The sequence below is a fragment of the Meles meles genome, chromosome 4 (genome assembly GCF_922984935.1).
Source record: "Meles meles chromosome 4, mMelMel3.1 paternal haplotype, whole genome shotgun sequence".
NCBI lineage: Eukaryota > Metazoa > Chordata > Mammalia > Carnivora > Mustelidae > Meles > Meles meles.
This window is the reverse complement of record NC_060069.1, coordinates 68,248,720-68,265,004: the sequence shown is the minus strand read 5'-3', so window position 1 is coordinate 68,265,004 and position 16,285 is coordinate 68,248,720. Positions and strand designations below refer to the sequence as shown.

The following is a 16,285-nucleotide window of genomic DNA, read 5'->3' as shown; positions in this document are numbered from 1 at the left end:
AAAGTCTCCTCATTCCTGATGACTTCCTTATGGAGTAATATTGATTTCAAATTCTACATGTCCTTCAAGCAATAATTGCAATATAAATTACTAGTATAGCAACAAGAAACCAAGCATAATTTGCTTAGAGTGTATCAGAATAGAAATGTGTAAGCAGACAAACACTTCTGCTGTGTAATGGGTTTCATGCTCCTGCAAAAACATAACCAAAAATTTCAAAAATCATTTAGAGCAAGATAAAAACTTTAATTAACAAATTAAATAGATTTTACATAGAATAATCCATACCAAAAAGTGCCCAGAGCTAATGTTATTTTATTTTAGCAATAAAAGATTTTAATTTATTTTATTAAGATGTGTTTTTGATACTGGGTTTCAAAGTTTTGACCACTTTTTACTAAGATTTATATGTCTGTGACCATCATTAGTGTTCATGGTTTATATCTGAGATAAAAAGCACCAGAACATAAAATAATAAACCAGGGAAGAGTATACTTTCTGACAAAAATGCAAAAAATTACATTAAGACACATATAATAGTAAAGATAGCATGAAACTATCATAGCTAGTGCCTTTCACGTTAGAATTTCATGCACACACTCACACATACACACACTCACACACGCTTGTATTTAGAACATTGATCATGTGGGAAAAGAAGACAGAAAATTTTAGGCCAAGAAGAAAGATATTACCAGAATCTAAACATTTTTGGCAGGCCTTCTAAACACTAAGTGAACTATATATCCAGAATAAATGAAACTCCATGGAAACACATAATCCTTTCCATTGGAAAGTAAAGTTGTACTTAGATTACCATATACATACTTACAAAACTTTCATTAACATCAATCCCATTAAACAGCCCAGAAGCTGATACTCTTTTGATTACACTAAGATTCATTCATGCTCTTTTCCTCCTCCAGATAATGGTTTATAGCTTAGTTAAGCCTTGGGAAATCAGCTTCCTGAAACTCACCGAGGTCAAAGTGAATGCTGTGCCTGTGATCTTGGTAAAAATGTTCTAGTTCTTCCTCCTGTGAAGTGAGGAGGATCCATCTTCTCATTCCTACCTCCGTGATCTCGGAAAGTTTGGTGATAGCATTTAACAAGTGTCCAAACCATTGTCCGCAATCTCGAGAAATTGATGGCCGAAGGCTGATATCCAGCTCGGTCAGCTCTTTGAGGGACCACACATTTTGGCAGAAGATGGCCCATCCTGCATTACAGATGCCGTCATTATAGCTTAGGTCGAGCTCCCGTAGCTTGGCCAGGTGACCTGCATGTATTACCGATGCTGAAAAATAAAGTCACACTAAATGCTAAAATACAAGAAAACTGTCTCCTGTGGCTGTTTGCCAGTTCCAAGATCAGTAATGATTGGTGATTAGAAATGATTTGTTATTAGCTAGCAGCTTTATTCGGGGCATCTGAAATCACGTTAGTACCAAATCTGTTCTCTGTGTATCCCAAGTACAGCTTGAAAGTTTTGTTTTTTTTTCTCTCTCTCTCTCTTTCCAAATCCCAACCCAAAGAATATCTTTTGTGTCAAGTTCCTGCTCTTGGCTCCACTAAAGCCCCAGCTCTTCCTACAGACTCTAATTAAACGTGAGGAGTGATGGCTCTCACTTAACTGAGGACCATTTATAAATTTTCATCTTGCTATGTAATACTGTTTAGTTGGTCTCTGCTCATTCAGTCATTCTTCGTTCAGCAAGTATTTAACTGAGCACTTTTCATGGTAAAATACACGTGGGTGATTTCTAAGTCACCTTAGGGACCTCCAATTCATAGAACAGTTTTCCCTTTGAAGAGCACTTATCACAGTATGACCTAAAATGGCACTTAATAATAGTTTGTGATGAAGCTAAGAAAAGATAGTAACACTAGATAGTAACTAGCATAGTTAACAAGAGTGTAACACTTGAGTAACACTCAAGATAGTAACTTGAGATAGGAGAGTTTCCCAGAGCAACCAGCGTGTGCTTCCTTGCCAGCCAAATGCAGTGATGGACAACAGAGATCGTATGAGTAGCACGGGATCTCAGAGTTGGCAAGGACCCACCCCGGAGGGTCCTCATTCAGCCTCCGGATTAATGATCAGAGACGACTCTCCCTCCAGCTTCTCTACTGGTGACCAGCCAGCTCCTGCCTGAGGCACCCTTGCCGGTTGCCCCCAACGGAGTGGGGTGGGTCTCAGCAGGAGAAAGCCCCTGTCCTTCAGGTCCCTTTCTGCCTTCCAGTGACGTTCACTGATTGCCCCGCAGCCCACCAGACACTTTGGCTCCTTCCTCACACCAGCCTTGCGGTGTTGGACGACAGTCTGTTCCCCTCAAATTCTCTCCCTGTAGGAGTAAATGTGTCCCGGTCTTTCAGTCATTCTTCATGTATCCTGGATCCCAGAGCAGGCTGGTTGCTCCATCCCCATTGCTTTCCCTTGCCCACGGTTTGGGTCCACTGTGCATCGAAAGCTTACCATTCCATACACTCGAGAGCTGCACTCTGTTCGTGGGTGTCCGTATTGATGTGGGTCTCTTCCTCTCTCTGCAACATTACTCACCATAATCTCAAGACCTAACTGTTAGAGACAATGTGCATGCTTTTCCGTTTTACAATTTTTTCTATTATGGCAATTTTATTTATTTATTTATTTATTTATTTATTTATTAGATTTTATTTATTTATTTGACAGAGATCACAAGCAGGCAGAGAGAGAGAGGAGGAAGCAGGCTCCCTGCCGAGCACAGAGCCCGATGCGGGGCTCAATCCCAGGACCCTGGGACCATGACCCGAGCCGAAGGCAGAGGCTTTAACCCACTGAGCCACCCAGGTGCCCCTATTATGGCAATTTTAAAGGGTACAAAAAAATAGACCGAATAAACTCCCATGTCCCTGTCATTCAGATTCAAAACTTACCTTCATTACAACAATCTTGTTTCATCTAATCCTTCCATTCTATTTACGTATTTATTTTTTTTAGTACAGACATTCCTCCTTTTATCACACTTCACTTTACTGTGCTTCACAGATAGTGCTTTTATTAAATTAACAAATTGAACGTTTGGATCAACTCTGCATCAAGCACCATTTTTCCAACAGCATTTGCTCACTCTGTGTCTTTGTGTCACATTTTGTAATTCTCATGATATTTGAATTTTTTTCCTAATTTGTTACCGTGATCTGTGGTAGGATTTGCTGAAAGCTCAGATGATGGTTAGCTCTTTTAAGCAAACAAGTATTTTTTTAGGGAGAGAGACAATCCTAGGCAGGCTCCATGCCCAGTGGGGCTCGATCTCACAATCCTGAGATCATCACCTGAGCTGAAATCACGAGTCAGATACTGAACAGACTGAGCCACCCAGGCGCCCCACAATAAAGTATTTTTTAACTAAGGTACATTCTTTTTTTAGACATAATGTATTGCATGCTTAATAGACCACAGTATAGTGTACACATAACTTTGTATGTATTGGGAAACCAGAAAATGTACTCGACTTGACTTTTTGCAATATTTGGTCTATTGTGGTAGTCTTGAACCAAACCCGCAATATCTCTGAGATATGACTGTATTTTATTTATAATACTTATAAAAGTATTATTTACTGCATTCCCTATGCTATACTTCTCATCTGCATGACTTATTTATTAAGTTTTTATACCGCTTGGTTCTCTTGATCTATTGCACCCATTTTCCACCTCCTCTGGTAACTAATGATAAGTTTGTTCTCTGCATTTAAGAGTCTGCTTGTTGTCGTTTGTTTTGCATTTTAGATTCTGCATATAAATGAAACCATATAGTATTGTCTTTCTCTGACTTATTTCAGTTAGGATTATACCCTCTAGGTCTAACCATGTCCATGCAAATAGAGGATCTCATTCTTGGGGCACCTGGCTGGCTTAGTCTGTAGAGCATAAGACTCTGCACAAGTTCAAGATTGTTGAGTTATTGATCCCATTATTGGGTCATGAGTTCAAGCCCCATGTTGGGCATAAAACGTACTTTAAAAATAAATAAATAAAATGGATGTATTTAAAAAAACAGATCTCATTCTTTTTTATGGTTGAGTAATATTTGTGTGTGTGTGTGTGTGTGCGCGCGCGCACGCGCATGCACGCGCACCACTCTTTTCTACCCATTCATCTATCTGTGGACACTTAGGTTGCTTCCATATCTTAGATATTACAATTCATGCCGGTATAAACATGGGGGGGTGTATATCTTTTCAAGTTAGTGTTTTTGTTTTCTTTGGGTAAGAACCAGTGGTAGGATTACTGGATCATGTACTATTTCTATTTTTAATTTTTTGAGGAACCTTCATATGGGTTTCCAGGGTGTCTGCACCAATTTACATTTCCACCAACTGTGCAGGAGGGTTCCTTTTCCTCCACATCCTCTCCAAGACTTGCTATTTCTTGTCTTTTTGATTTTAGCCATTCTGACAGGTGTAAGGTGATACTTCATATTGTTGTGGTTTTTAAGATTTTATTTTTAAGTATTCCCTATGCGCAATGTGGTGCTCAAACATACAACCCTTAGATCAAGAGTCACTCTACTTACTGAGCCAGCCAGGCCCTCCCTCATTGTGGTTCTGATTTACATTCCCCTGATGACTAGTGATGCTGAGCATCTCTTCCTGTGTCTGGTTGGCCATCTGCATGTCGTCTTCAGAAAAATGTCTCTCTGCTTCCTCTGTGCATCTTTAAATTGGATTATTTGGGGTTTTTTGGTTTTGAATTGTTTGAATTCTTTAAATATTTTGGACATTAATGCCTTACTGAATCTATCACTTGCAAATATTTTCTCCCATTCAATAAGTTGCCTTTTCATGTTTTTTGGTGTTGTCCTTCATTGTGCAAAAGCTTTTCGTGTAGCCCCAACAGTTTAATTTTGCTTTGGTTTTCCTTGCCTGAGGAGACACATCTAGAACAATGTTGTTAAGGCCAGTGTCAAACAGATCACTGCCTATGTTTTCTTCCATGAGTCTATGGTTCCTGGTCTCATATTTAGGTCTCTAATCCATTCTGAGCTTTTGTGTGTGGTGTTACAGAGTGGTCCAGTTTCATTTTTCTGCATGTAGCTGTTCAGTTTTCCCAGCACCAGTTATCGAGAGACTGTCTTTTCCCCATTGTATATTCTTGCCTCCTTTGTTGTAGGTTACTTGACCACATAAGCAAAGATTTTTTTTTCTGCCCTGGGTCTTTGCTGTGTTCCATTGATCTGTGTGTCTGTCTGTATCTGTGCCAGGGCCATAGTATTTAGATTATTACAACTCTGTAGTATATCTTGAAATCTGAGATTGTGATACCTCCAGTTGTGTTCTTTTTCATGACTGTTTTGGCTACTTGGGATCTTCTGTAATTCTATACAAATTTTAGGATTATTCTAGTTATGCGAAAAATGCTGTTGATATTTTGATAAGGGTTGCATTAAATCTGTAGATTGCTTTGGATAGTATGGACATTTAACAATATTTCTTCTCCCAACCCATGAGCATGGAGTATCTTTCCATTTGTTTAGGTCATCTTCAATTTCTTTGATCAGTCTCCTATAGTTTTCAGAGTATGGGTCTTTCTCCTCCTTGGTTAAGTTACTCCTTGGTATTTTATTATTTTGGGTACAATTGTAAATGGGTTGTTTTCTCAAATTTCTCTTTCTGCTGCTTTATTATTAAGTATAGAAATGCAACAGAATTCTGCAAATTGACTTTGTATCCTGTAGCTTTTCTGAGTTCATTTAGCAGTTCTAATAGTTTTTTGGTGGAGCCTTAGGGTTTTCTAGATGTAGTATTATGTCATCATGCATCATAGTGAAAGCTTTACTTCTCCTTACCAGTTTGGATGCCTTTTATTTCCTGACTGCTGTGGCTGGGACTCCAGTACCATGTTGAATAAAAGTGGCAAGAGTGAACATCCTTCTCTGGTTCCTGACCTTAGAGAAAAACTCTCCATTTTTCACCATTGAGTACGATGTTAGCCGTAGGACTGACGTAGATGACGTTTATCATGTTGTGGTATATTCCCTCTAATCCCACTTTCCTGGGAGTTTTTATCACGCATGGATTTTGACTCTTGTCAGATGCTTTTTTTGCATGTCCTGAGATTTCTATATAATTTTTGAGATGATCGTATTACTGTATTTTAAGCCAAATCGCAGGCATCGTTTTAACTTACTTGTATTGTTTGAATTTTCCAATCATGTGAGTATCCTAATTATTATATTTCACTATTTTATACTTATTAGATTTTTTTAAAAATCTGGGTAATAGGATCGTAAGTCATGGAAATACTTTTGTAGTTTACTCTGAGAAACTGTTATTACTTATAAAAGAAAAAAAGCTACAAGTGATTAAGTATTTCTTAAAGAACATTTGTTAAAATAATCCAAGCAATATAAAAGTGGCAATGGCTAACCAGATATAATAAAACTTGTTATTCACAAAAAAATTTTGGAGGGGTGCTCATCACTTAAGAGATCTGGGGGGCAGATGGCTGCGTGGTCCTGGGGATGTGGGCACAAGGGTAGAGGAGAGACACAGATGTACTTTCCAATTCATTGTTTCCCAGTGGGAAGTGGACATAAAAGAGGTGATTTTAGGGGAGACTTGGGAAAGGTATTATATTATATACCCTGGAATCCCGCCGTGCAAAAGTTATTCCTTATTCAACTCTCTTTCCATCTTTCTAAATTGACATGGAGAAAGGGTCCGACTGATGCTCCTAAAGACCTCTCTTCCCCTTTTTCTAACAGAGGATGAACCTCTATTCAAAGCCTTCAGCTGGCAACAGTGTACTAATGTCTATGAGAGGTGATTCCCGTATTTCAGTTATGGTGATGATGAGTTTCCTGTTTAAAAAAAGCATTTAGGTTAAAGACTCAATATAAAGGAAAAATTAAGTAACAGTGCAGGTACCACGGGGACAGGACAAACTTTGTGAAGGCAGACTGGAGGGAACTGAAGTTTGAGTAAGAGACCAGGACAGTCCTTCCCCTCCCTCCCTGTGCGGGGAAAGCAGGGAGCAGAAGCTGGAATGCCGCACTGCCATGTCTACGCCCATCTGTCCCTTTGTGAAACACCCTTCTCTGTCTTCCTGGCTTGGGAGTTGCCCTTATTGGTTTCCACCAGCTCTCTCCTAAGCAGATGTCCAAGAGAAAGAAGGGAAGGGGCAAAGAGGGTCCACCATAGGCCTGGCCCAGCTCCCTGCCACCCTTCCCCTGCAGTGCAGGCACACTAGGCTCCGTGGGCCAGGACTGCCGTCGGACCAGTGGATACCAACCCAGGAGAGCCACGTCCTCCGTCACCAGGCCACAGCTGCTCAGTCTCAGCACGCGAAGGGATGCTAAGAACTTCAGTGTTTCCAGAAGCAGCTTCAGGTTGCCACCAATACATTTATTCCAAGAGAGGTCGAATGTTTCCAGAGCCGGGAGGTAAGCGGAGGCTTCAGCTAAAATTGATAACAGAACAGCAATCCTTTAGTCTTCCCTCTCTGCAACTGAGGAACCTGGGGCAAATAGTAACGTAACCGAGATAAGAAAGTTACAGGGACTGTTGTCTTCTGCCCGAAATTCATGACCACAACTTATGCTATTTTTATTTGGGAAAAATGTTGGAAATTTAGAGAAGTAAGACTTGATTAAGTGGAATTCACGATCTACTGGGATTTTTCTCCTTTAGTTCCCATGTAGGAAGGAGAAAGCAGCAGAGGATTTGGACAGCGAGCTGAGATTTCCAGAGCACGTCCTCGTTTTATATATTCTTGTGTTCAGTCACGGCAGAAGTTCAGAGATGGGGCCAAGCCTCCTCAGGACTCTGGAGCACCCAAATGTGTTTGTGTCGACCTTCCTGCAGTTTCAGAGATGAGGAAGAGAACTAGTGGATTTGGGAGAGATTTTTAAATGAGGTTGAAAAGGTTCTGCTTAATTCTCAGCTGCCCCGATGTTGAAATTAACCCAACCAACTATTCCTAAGATATAGTTAATTATACTTTAATTCCACTCTTCTTTATAAAGAATAACAGGTATCCAAGGGGCAAGCATATATCCTTTTATGATATCTAATAAGAAAATCCCTCCCACCTGCATGGTACAGAGACCTATCAGTAAGAAATGGAACTTTTTCTTCTAAAAGTGTTGTGGAGAATTATATATTTACTTGACTTCTTTTTTTTGGAAGCGGGGGGGGGGGGGGGGTGGAGAGACCATGAGAATGTAAGGAGGGGAGGGGCACAGGGCAAAGGAGAAAGAGATTCTTAAGCAGGCTCCACGTGGGCATGGAGCCTGACACAGGGCGTGATCTCATGACCCTGAGATCATGACCTAAGCCAAAAAGATACAGAGCCTCCTCATTTAGGTAAGAGATGGTGTCTTAACAGGGAGCCTTTATGCTGAAACCTGAAGTCAGAACTCCCCAGGAAAGAGAAGGAGGCCAGTGGGGGTGGGGAGCATTCCATCCAGAGAACAGGAAGGCCTAGAGACAAGGGAGAGCTCAGTAACAGGAAGGAACCGAAAGAAACCAGCTGAGACTGGTTCAGGGAGCAAGGGGGAGACTGGCCAGTGGCCCAAAGTACTAGGGCCAGATCACCTGGGCCTCTTAGACCCCATGAAGGATGTGGATTTTAACAGAGCTGCTGTGGGCTGCCACTGTGTCTTTTTAAATTGGGTAAGAGTAAGATCTAATTTACTTTGTAAATGAAATTTATAGTTTCTCTCCCCATAATAATATTAACAACTAACATTCACTGAGCATTTACAATATGCCAGGCACCTTTCCAAGGGCTTTACATGTATCAACACATTTAATTTTTTTTTGAAGATTTTTATTTATTTAACAGAGAGAGAGAGAGAGAGAGCACAAGCAGGGGGAACAGCAGGCAGAGCAGGCAGAGGGAGAAGCAGGCTCCCTGCTGGGTTAGGGGCCCAATACGGAACTTGATCCTAGGACCCTAGGATCATGACCTGAGCCAAAGGCAGCCACTTAACTGACAGAGCCATCCAGGCGCCCCAACACATTTAATTCTTACAACCCCATGAAGTATGTACTATTATTCCATTTCACATTTCACAGACAAGGAGACTGAAACACAGAGATATTAACTATCTCAGGTCACAAGAGCTAAAGCCAGAATTTGATTTTAGGCAGCCTAATCCCAGGTGCTTTGAAGCCAGAAAATGTACCACATATTCCCCCACAAAATAATTGCAATCAATTTTCAGGAGTTCACAGCCCCCTCCCCCAGGCACAACTCTAGACTCACTCTCTGACCCAGGTTAAGAACTTCAGATCTGCTATTTTGCCCATCCAGACATGGGGACAAGGAGATGAGCGATGCTGGGAGAGGGGTGGGCACAGTTCACAGCAAGAACCAAATCTACGTGGGCTGATCAAAGTACTGGGCTGAAAGGCCGAAGAGTGCCCTAAATGTAGAGGTCTTAGAATTTGGGGTGAATTACACGCATTCATTTCTGTTAACAGACGTTAATAAATAGCTTATTTTGTTACTAGAATATGTTTATTTCATTAATTGTAACTCCTGTCTAGTCCAGGTACAAATCATTTTTCTAGAAATGTCAATGGACATAGAACCCTTGGGGGCCAGAGAGAAGGACTCTGTTTTCCTCCTTGTCCAGGAAGCACTGCAGTGAAGCTCTCTAGTCCGTGCATGTGTGCAGAGCAACAGTTAACCTGCCAGGCCTGAGGCTGCCACCCCTAAAGACTTCCTGGCAAGGCTGGCCGGCCTGTGGGCACTTGTAGTTGGATGTGCTCCACCCCTTCCTCACCTAATAAGAGTGGCTTGCTCCGCCTCCCCTGTGTGTCTGCAAATTCTATGACTTACGCTGAACACCAGCTTTCCTTCTGTGCTCTGGAATTCCGATATGTGCCAGTGGAGGGTGCCTGCGGGTCACCCCCCAATAAAAGCCCCGGATGGAAGGTTCAGGTGAGCTTCCCTGGAAGGCATCACTTGATGTGTTGTCAGAAGCCGGTGGGCGAAGGAAGCGTGTCCTGTGTGACTCCACAGATGGAGGGCTCTTGGAAGCTTGTACTTGGTTTCCTCTTTGTGCCACATGCCTTTCACTTTGCCAGTTTTGCCTTGTATCCTTTTGTTGTAATAAATCCCAACAGTGAATCCAACTCTAGGCTGAGACCTGTGAGTCCTCCTAGTGAATCACTGAACCTAAAGGCGGCGTTGGGGACCCCCATCCAGCAATATATGCCCAAAGTGCTCTGCCTGGGTGGTGGGCTCTGCAGAATGATGCCTCAAAGTATCTCCCTCTAGGGGTGCCTGGGTGGCTCAGTCATTAAGTGTCTGCCTTCAGTTTAGGTCATGATCCCACTGGGATCGAGCCTCACATTGGGATCCCTGCTCTGTGGGAAGCCTGCTTCTCCCTCTCCCACTACCCCTGCTTGTGTTCCCGCTCTCTCACTGTCTGTCTCTGTGTCAAATAAATAAATGAAATCTTAAAAAAAAAGTATCTCCCTCTATCTTGCAGACAATGTTCTTGCCCCCAAAGAGGCAGACATTCCAGATTCTGTAGACCCTTGATCTAGGCTGGACAGTATTTATGACCTTTAAGCAGGCCCAGATTCCTAGAGAGGGCAACGAATTCTGTTGGAAGGTGGGTGCTGAGCCGTCAACTAGACTCACACACCAGGAATTGCCTCACTTTCCCCATCAGACTCCCAACAATCCAGTTTATATTGGCACCTCAGTGAAATCCCAAGTTATGGACCTCCATGGATATGGACCTCCAGAGTTGGCTATGTACACTTTAGATTTTAAAAAATGTTAAATTTGCGAATCAGCCAAAATAATTCATCTGGCCTTCAGAAAGCCACTTTTAAGAGAACACATTTCCTGAAAAGAAGACAAATTATTAATTCACAGCCTTGCCTCTGGCAGAGGCTTGCCATGAGAGTCCTATGTAGGGAGTATGTGCTCTCATGTGTTGCTTACTGTACATGCTTGCAGGGATCTGGGGAATTCTCTTACCCAGGGCAGTAAAAGTCTCACTCTCCAGAGCACAGCTGTTGATGAGTAAGGACTTCAGTGCTGGTAAAAATCGAAGCCGGCTGAGGAGGTTTTCGGAAGAGCTGCCCATCTTCTTGTTGGCAGATAAATCCAACTCTCGAAGACTGGAGAGTAAAGGGATTACCTGGGCTGTGGAAACATCAGCAGTGACATGTTTTACGCACCATCTCACAAAGAGTCTGCTGGATATTTGAGTCCCACAGTCCCACAGTCTCCCTCACTTACGCACACACACACCAGCCACGCTCCCCAGTGTGCAGGGCTCTCGCCAGGCTAGACATTAGGAGCAAAGACCTTGGAGACAGAACTGGGTTCTAATCCTGCCTCTGCAGCTAAAGAACGGTGTGATTTCAGGAAAGTTACTTAACTTCTCTGAACCTCAGTTACCGCCATAACAATAACGACAACAGAACTTCACAGGGTCACTGGGAAGATGAGACAACTTGCTACATGTCAGTACGCTATCTCTGTATCTCTGTGGGGCTGCTTCACCACCGCAGAGCCTTCCAGGCTCTCATGCCTAGAGGCATGAGCCCTCTAATCCACAGAATTGGTCACTATTATGCCACCCTATTCATTTTTGCTTATGTGTTTGTTTTCTGTCCTCCCTCAGTGAAGATGAGCTTGTCTGTAGGGCCTGCTTCCTCCCCAGAGTATGTGGAAAAATCTAGAACACTGGAGGCACAGACGTTTGTGGAAGGAGGGAAGGAGGATGGGAAAGAAGGAGGTAGGCAGGTGGGATCCCAACAGATGTCACAGTGTCTTCCTCTTCGCTGTGTGGGCAGTTGATTCCTGTCCCTACCAGATGGAGGTTCCCGGACTGTGAATTTCCCTTAGCCCATGGCACAGTGCCTCATACAACTAGACGATGTGAATCAAAAGTTGTAGGCTAAATGACCTGTAATTCCATTTCTTTGGAGCATCTAGAATGATCAGATAAAAGAATGGTGAGTTATTTAACCTCCTAAGGTATAAACGGAATGCATTTTCATTTCCATCTCTTCCAAATTAGACAGTAGGAGAACGATGCAATTTGCTACAGTGGTTATATAATCATTAGTTTTCCAGGGCTGTTCACCCGTGCTGGTGGCAGCAAGTCTGGTAAGAGAAGCGGATCCCCTGTTAGGCTCCTGGTAACAACTGAGGTCCCTCTAGCCCTGGAACCTTCTTCTGAGTAAGACGACAAGAGGTGATATTCATTTCATTTGGCTGTATCAAGGAAAATTCATTCTTTGGAATTTGGCTGCTGATAATGCAGGGGTATCTCCTCCAGGTATGACGCTCAGAAGGAAAGGGGATGGTGATACCCCATACACTCCACCTGGAGCTCAGAAACAGATTTGTTTTGTTCCTTTTAAATCTTTATGAAAGCCTTGAACTTTTCTCCATTTTCCAAATTGAGGCATGAGCCCCAAATGTAATTTAGCAGGTCTAAAATACAGATGTTAGACCTAAGAACCTGTTTTAGTCTTTTCCTTCCCAAATTGTACTAAAGAAAGCTAAAAAATTCTTTTTATTCTTGTTTTCTTTTTTTAAATGCCTTTTTAAAATTTTATTTGTTTATTTGAGAGAATGAGAGAGAATGAGAGCAAGTGAGCATGAGAGGGGGAAGGTCAGAGGGAGAAGCAGACCCACCGCTGAGCAGGGAGCCCAATGTAGGACTTGATCCTAGGACTCCAGGACCATGACCTGAGCTGAAGGCAGTCGCTCAACGAACTGAGCCACCCAGGTGCCCTTATTCTTGTTTTCAACTGATTCACTCATTCGATCATATTCAACAAGCATTTCCTGGTGCCAACTCTGTGCCAGCCCCCTGTGCCTAATGAAGGAGAGACGCAGAAGGGGCTCCCAACACAGGAGGGGCCATGATCTGGAGAAAGAGCAAGGACAAAGGCCCTGGGACAGGAGATCAGCACAGAAATGTGGCTGGGGAAGAGTCGAGGAGGGGAAGGCTAGGCAACAAAGTCAGAACGACAGAGGAGGAACAGGGAGACCACTTGGACTTGCAGTAGTCTGGGCACAAGATGACAGTGGCCTGAACCGGCCTGGTCAAGGTCTAGACGGTAAGTTGTGATGAGATCCTGCAGGTGTTTTGGAAGTCTACTGTGGCCACAGATGGAATAAACCCCTTAATGGCAAGGCTGCACTTGGCGCTGTTTGTTATGGGAAACTGCATTTATACATTACATGTTATAATTACAGGATTGTGTCTACAGTGGAAAGCCAGTATAGGCACCTAAAGTTATAATGTACACCTGTGATGCACCACCCTAAATTCTTGTGTAATTTCATTGTATCTAAGGGGTTTAACTTCACTTGTTAGTCAGAAAGCCACAGTGCCCGTTTTTGGGCCTTCTCTCTACATCCCTGTTTGAAACAAATGTTGTAACTAACACAGTCATTTCTAAACGGTAACATATATTCAAAATTTTCTCCACCAAGTGCCACATCCATCATTTACAAACGTGTATAGGAGGAATTTAGATTCACTCATATTTACTGGGCACATAATATATGGCAAATAAAATATTGGGGCATTCACAGAACTTTTATGATTTGATGCTTTTGGTAAGTTTAAGTAAGTTTAAGGGGACACCTCAAATTTGCCAAGTTCCAAACATATACTGAGGTTCCAAAAGTCCTTCCTTGGCCAAGTTCCAAACATATACTGAGGTTCCAAAAGCCTTTCCTCTACTGTTCACACTTACTCAGCGATGCCACGTCATTGGCCGTGAGTGAGCACTGGTGAAGATCCAAAACTTCTAGATGCTCCAACGTGGCCAGCAGAGCTGATGAGTCTTCGAAACCTCCACCCAGCTCCCTGTTGCAGGAAAGGTCTAATTTCTTCAGTCCACCCAAGTACCTAAAAGCAGCATCTAAAAGAGAAAATAAAAAGTCCCATTCTGACAAGCTAGAAGGTGGAAGGCAGGTGTAGGACAGGCAAGGGGGCAGGTGTGTAGAAGGGAGACGGTGAAAATACACTGGGTTGAGAAAAGCCAAGGTAGGGAAAGAACTTTAGACTTCCTACCATCTGGCCCTCTCTGGACTTGACAGTGGCTTCAAACACCCCCCAACCAACACCCCGTGATCTGCGTTGACTGCCAATGGCTTCGGTGAAACCCTGCAATGGCTCGTTCTCGTCCTCCTACACTGGTGCATTGGCATTTCACAGAATTCTAGACTCAAACTGCCAGTGAGAAGGATATTATAGGCTCTAAGTCGAAGGGGAACACAAAATTTCATGTCATGTTCTCCCTACAGATGCCACTGAAGCTTTCTTTTTATCAGTACCAATTCCTTCCTACTACCGAGCATAAAATAATGTTGACATTTTCAAAAGTAAGAGAAAAATGGAGAGCTTTCTTAGCACATAACTTTTCTTTTGCCCAGTGTCTATCTCAAACCCAGAATATCCTGGCCTTTTCAGAGGCAGCCATTTTAAGAGGTTATCTTTAGACTCATGAAAGTATATGCTTATTGTAAAAGAGTTAGAAAAGAATAAAACAAAGAAGATTTAAATTACCTATAATCTCATGCCTCAAAATAACTGCTGTACATATTTAGTTGAATTTCCTAACAGCTTAAAAAAATTAAACATAAACTAAAATTATGTGTATACAGAAAAAATCCCAGTCATTGCTAACTCACCCAGCAGTTTGACACTCTCTTGTGATAGCCCACATGAGTGTAACTTCAGTACTTTCAGATTTGAGGTACTTCTTAATCCCTGAGCAATACTGTTCAGACTGGCACCGATATTTCTGTTAAGGGAAAGGTCAAGGACTTCGAGATTTTGCATCATGGGTAGCAACTGACCTAGAGGGAAGTGAATCCAAATGAGAAGAGCAACTCAATAAAAATGCAGGGTGTGAATGTTGGGGCAGGAAGGGGAGGGAAGCCTCATGTGATCCTGGGGGTACAGTGAGCCCCTCTTCCAATTCAGGGCAAGATAAAACACAGTCAACTTTGACCCTTTGACCCTCAGTTTGCCTGCTCATGGGCATCTTCACATTTATTTTCTGGGAAGGACCCTTCCAAATTCCACTTACCCACAAATGCCCCATCTTCAGATGTGAGGTCACAATCCACAAGCTCAAGTGTTTGTATCTTGCTCCCTTCTTGGAACTTCTGGAGGATCAGAGGCAAGTTCCTCCCCACTCCACTGTTCCAGGACAAGTTCAGCTCCTGCAGGTCAGTTATGCTCCCGAGTGCTTCTCCTGTTACAAAACAGCCCAAAGATTGGGTCGATTGCTAATCTGCAAACAGGGAGTCCGCCTCAAAATCAGCACAAGTGTTATTTATGGAATGATAATGGCTGAGCCAGGGACTGGTCAGGTGCCAAAGAACAGAGTAGACCCAGTTCTTGCCCGGTGCCAGCAGGCTGAGTCCCTGTACTTAGAGGCTTGGCGATTTTAGTCCCTCCAAGGTTCAGAAGCCGGGCCTTTGTACAAAAATCATTGTCCAGAAAACCCCACCTGTCAGTAGGGTGGTTTCGTGGAGTTGGTTTTGTGGTAGTAAATACGTGTACTATTCCAACTGCTTTCTCTCATCCACCTTGTCTGGGGTCAGCATCACTGGGAAACTGGACCAGAGGATGAGGAGAGGCCAAGCAGGGCACCCCCCACCGCAGGGGCAAAGCTCACTTTGACATCAAGAAAATAGAACTGAACCGAGCCCTAGAGAGAACCAGTAATAAAGCACAAGATGCTAGCAGTTCGTAACAGCCATGCAGCCCTGGAGAGTGGAGGAGGGTGCAGTGAGAAAAGGGCGGAAAGCATCTGAGGGCTGGAATGGAGGCTGGGAGAGAGCAGGGAAGTGACCAAGGAAAGGCGCCTCAGGAATGACTTCCACTGTCCTGGGTAGAACAGGGCAGAGAGGTACACACATGGAAAATGCACTTCCTCGATGTGCGGAGTCAATCTCAACACCGAATGATTAAGAGTAATGGAAAGGCCCCTGTGTCTAGAAGCCTCTCCTCCACGGTCCACTACTGGCCTTGGACTTCTGCCGCTGGCCATTCTTTGTGTGGACTGAGGTTTTGGGAGTCTAGGAGCCTCATGTTAAAATGCATGTTCTCTCATCCCAGGTGCCATTTTGTGTGCCATTGCCAGTCAGCTGGGATGGTTTTCTATAGCCTGGAAGCCCTCCTCAGCATCAGGGACAGAGATTGCATGACGGATCAGCCATGTCTGCTGTGCACGTGGTATGGGAGAGCCATCATCGATTATCCTACACTCAGCGATTGTAACAGGTATAATAA

At 43.2% G+C, this 16,285-nt stretch overlaps 1 protein-coding gene across 7 annotated transcripts in view; it reads right to left on the bottom strand.

Moving 5' to 3' along the window:
• Positions 1-222: 222 nt before the first annotated feature.
• The window catches only part of LRRC31 (leucine rich repeat containing 31), a 30,002-nt gene continuing 13,939 nt past the window's right edge, over positions 223-16,285 (bottom strand). For 2 of the 7 annotated variants that reach the window (XM_046003210.1, XM_046003213.1), the window contains 6 exons: positions 15,075-15,242; positions 14,674-14,841; positions 13,734-13,901; positions 10,987-11,154; positions 7,276-7,443; positions 223-1,297 (listed from right to left, as the gene is read on the bottom strand). In XM_046003210.1, coding sequence (XP_045859166.1) covers positions 942-1,297; positions 7,276-7,443; positions 10,987-11,154; positions 13,734-13,901; positions 14,674-14,841; positions 15,075-15,242 — 1,196 coding nt within the window. In that variant the 3' untranslated portion in view covers positions 223-941. Of the gene's footprint in view, positions 1,298-5,623; positions 7,444-10,986; positions 11,155-13,733; positions 13,902-14,673; positions 14,842-15,074; positions 15,243-16,285 lie in introns of those variants that run through there. The other 5 variants (XM_046003209.1, XM_046003208.1, XM_046003214.1 and 2 more) reach the window with 4 other exon arrangements.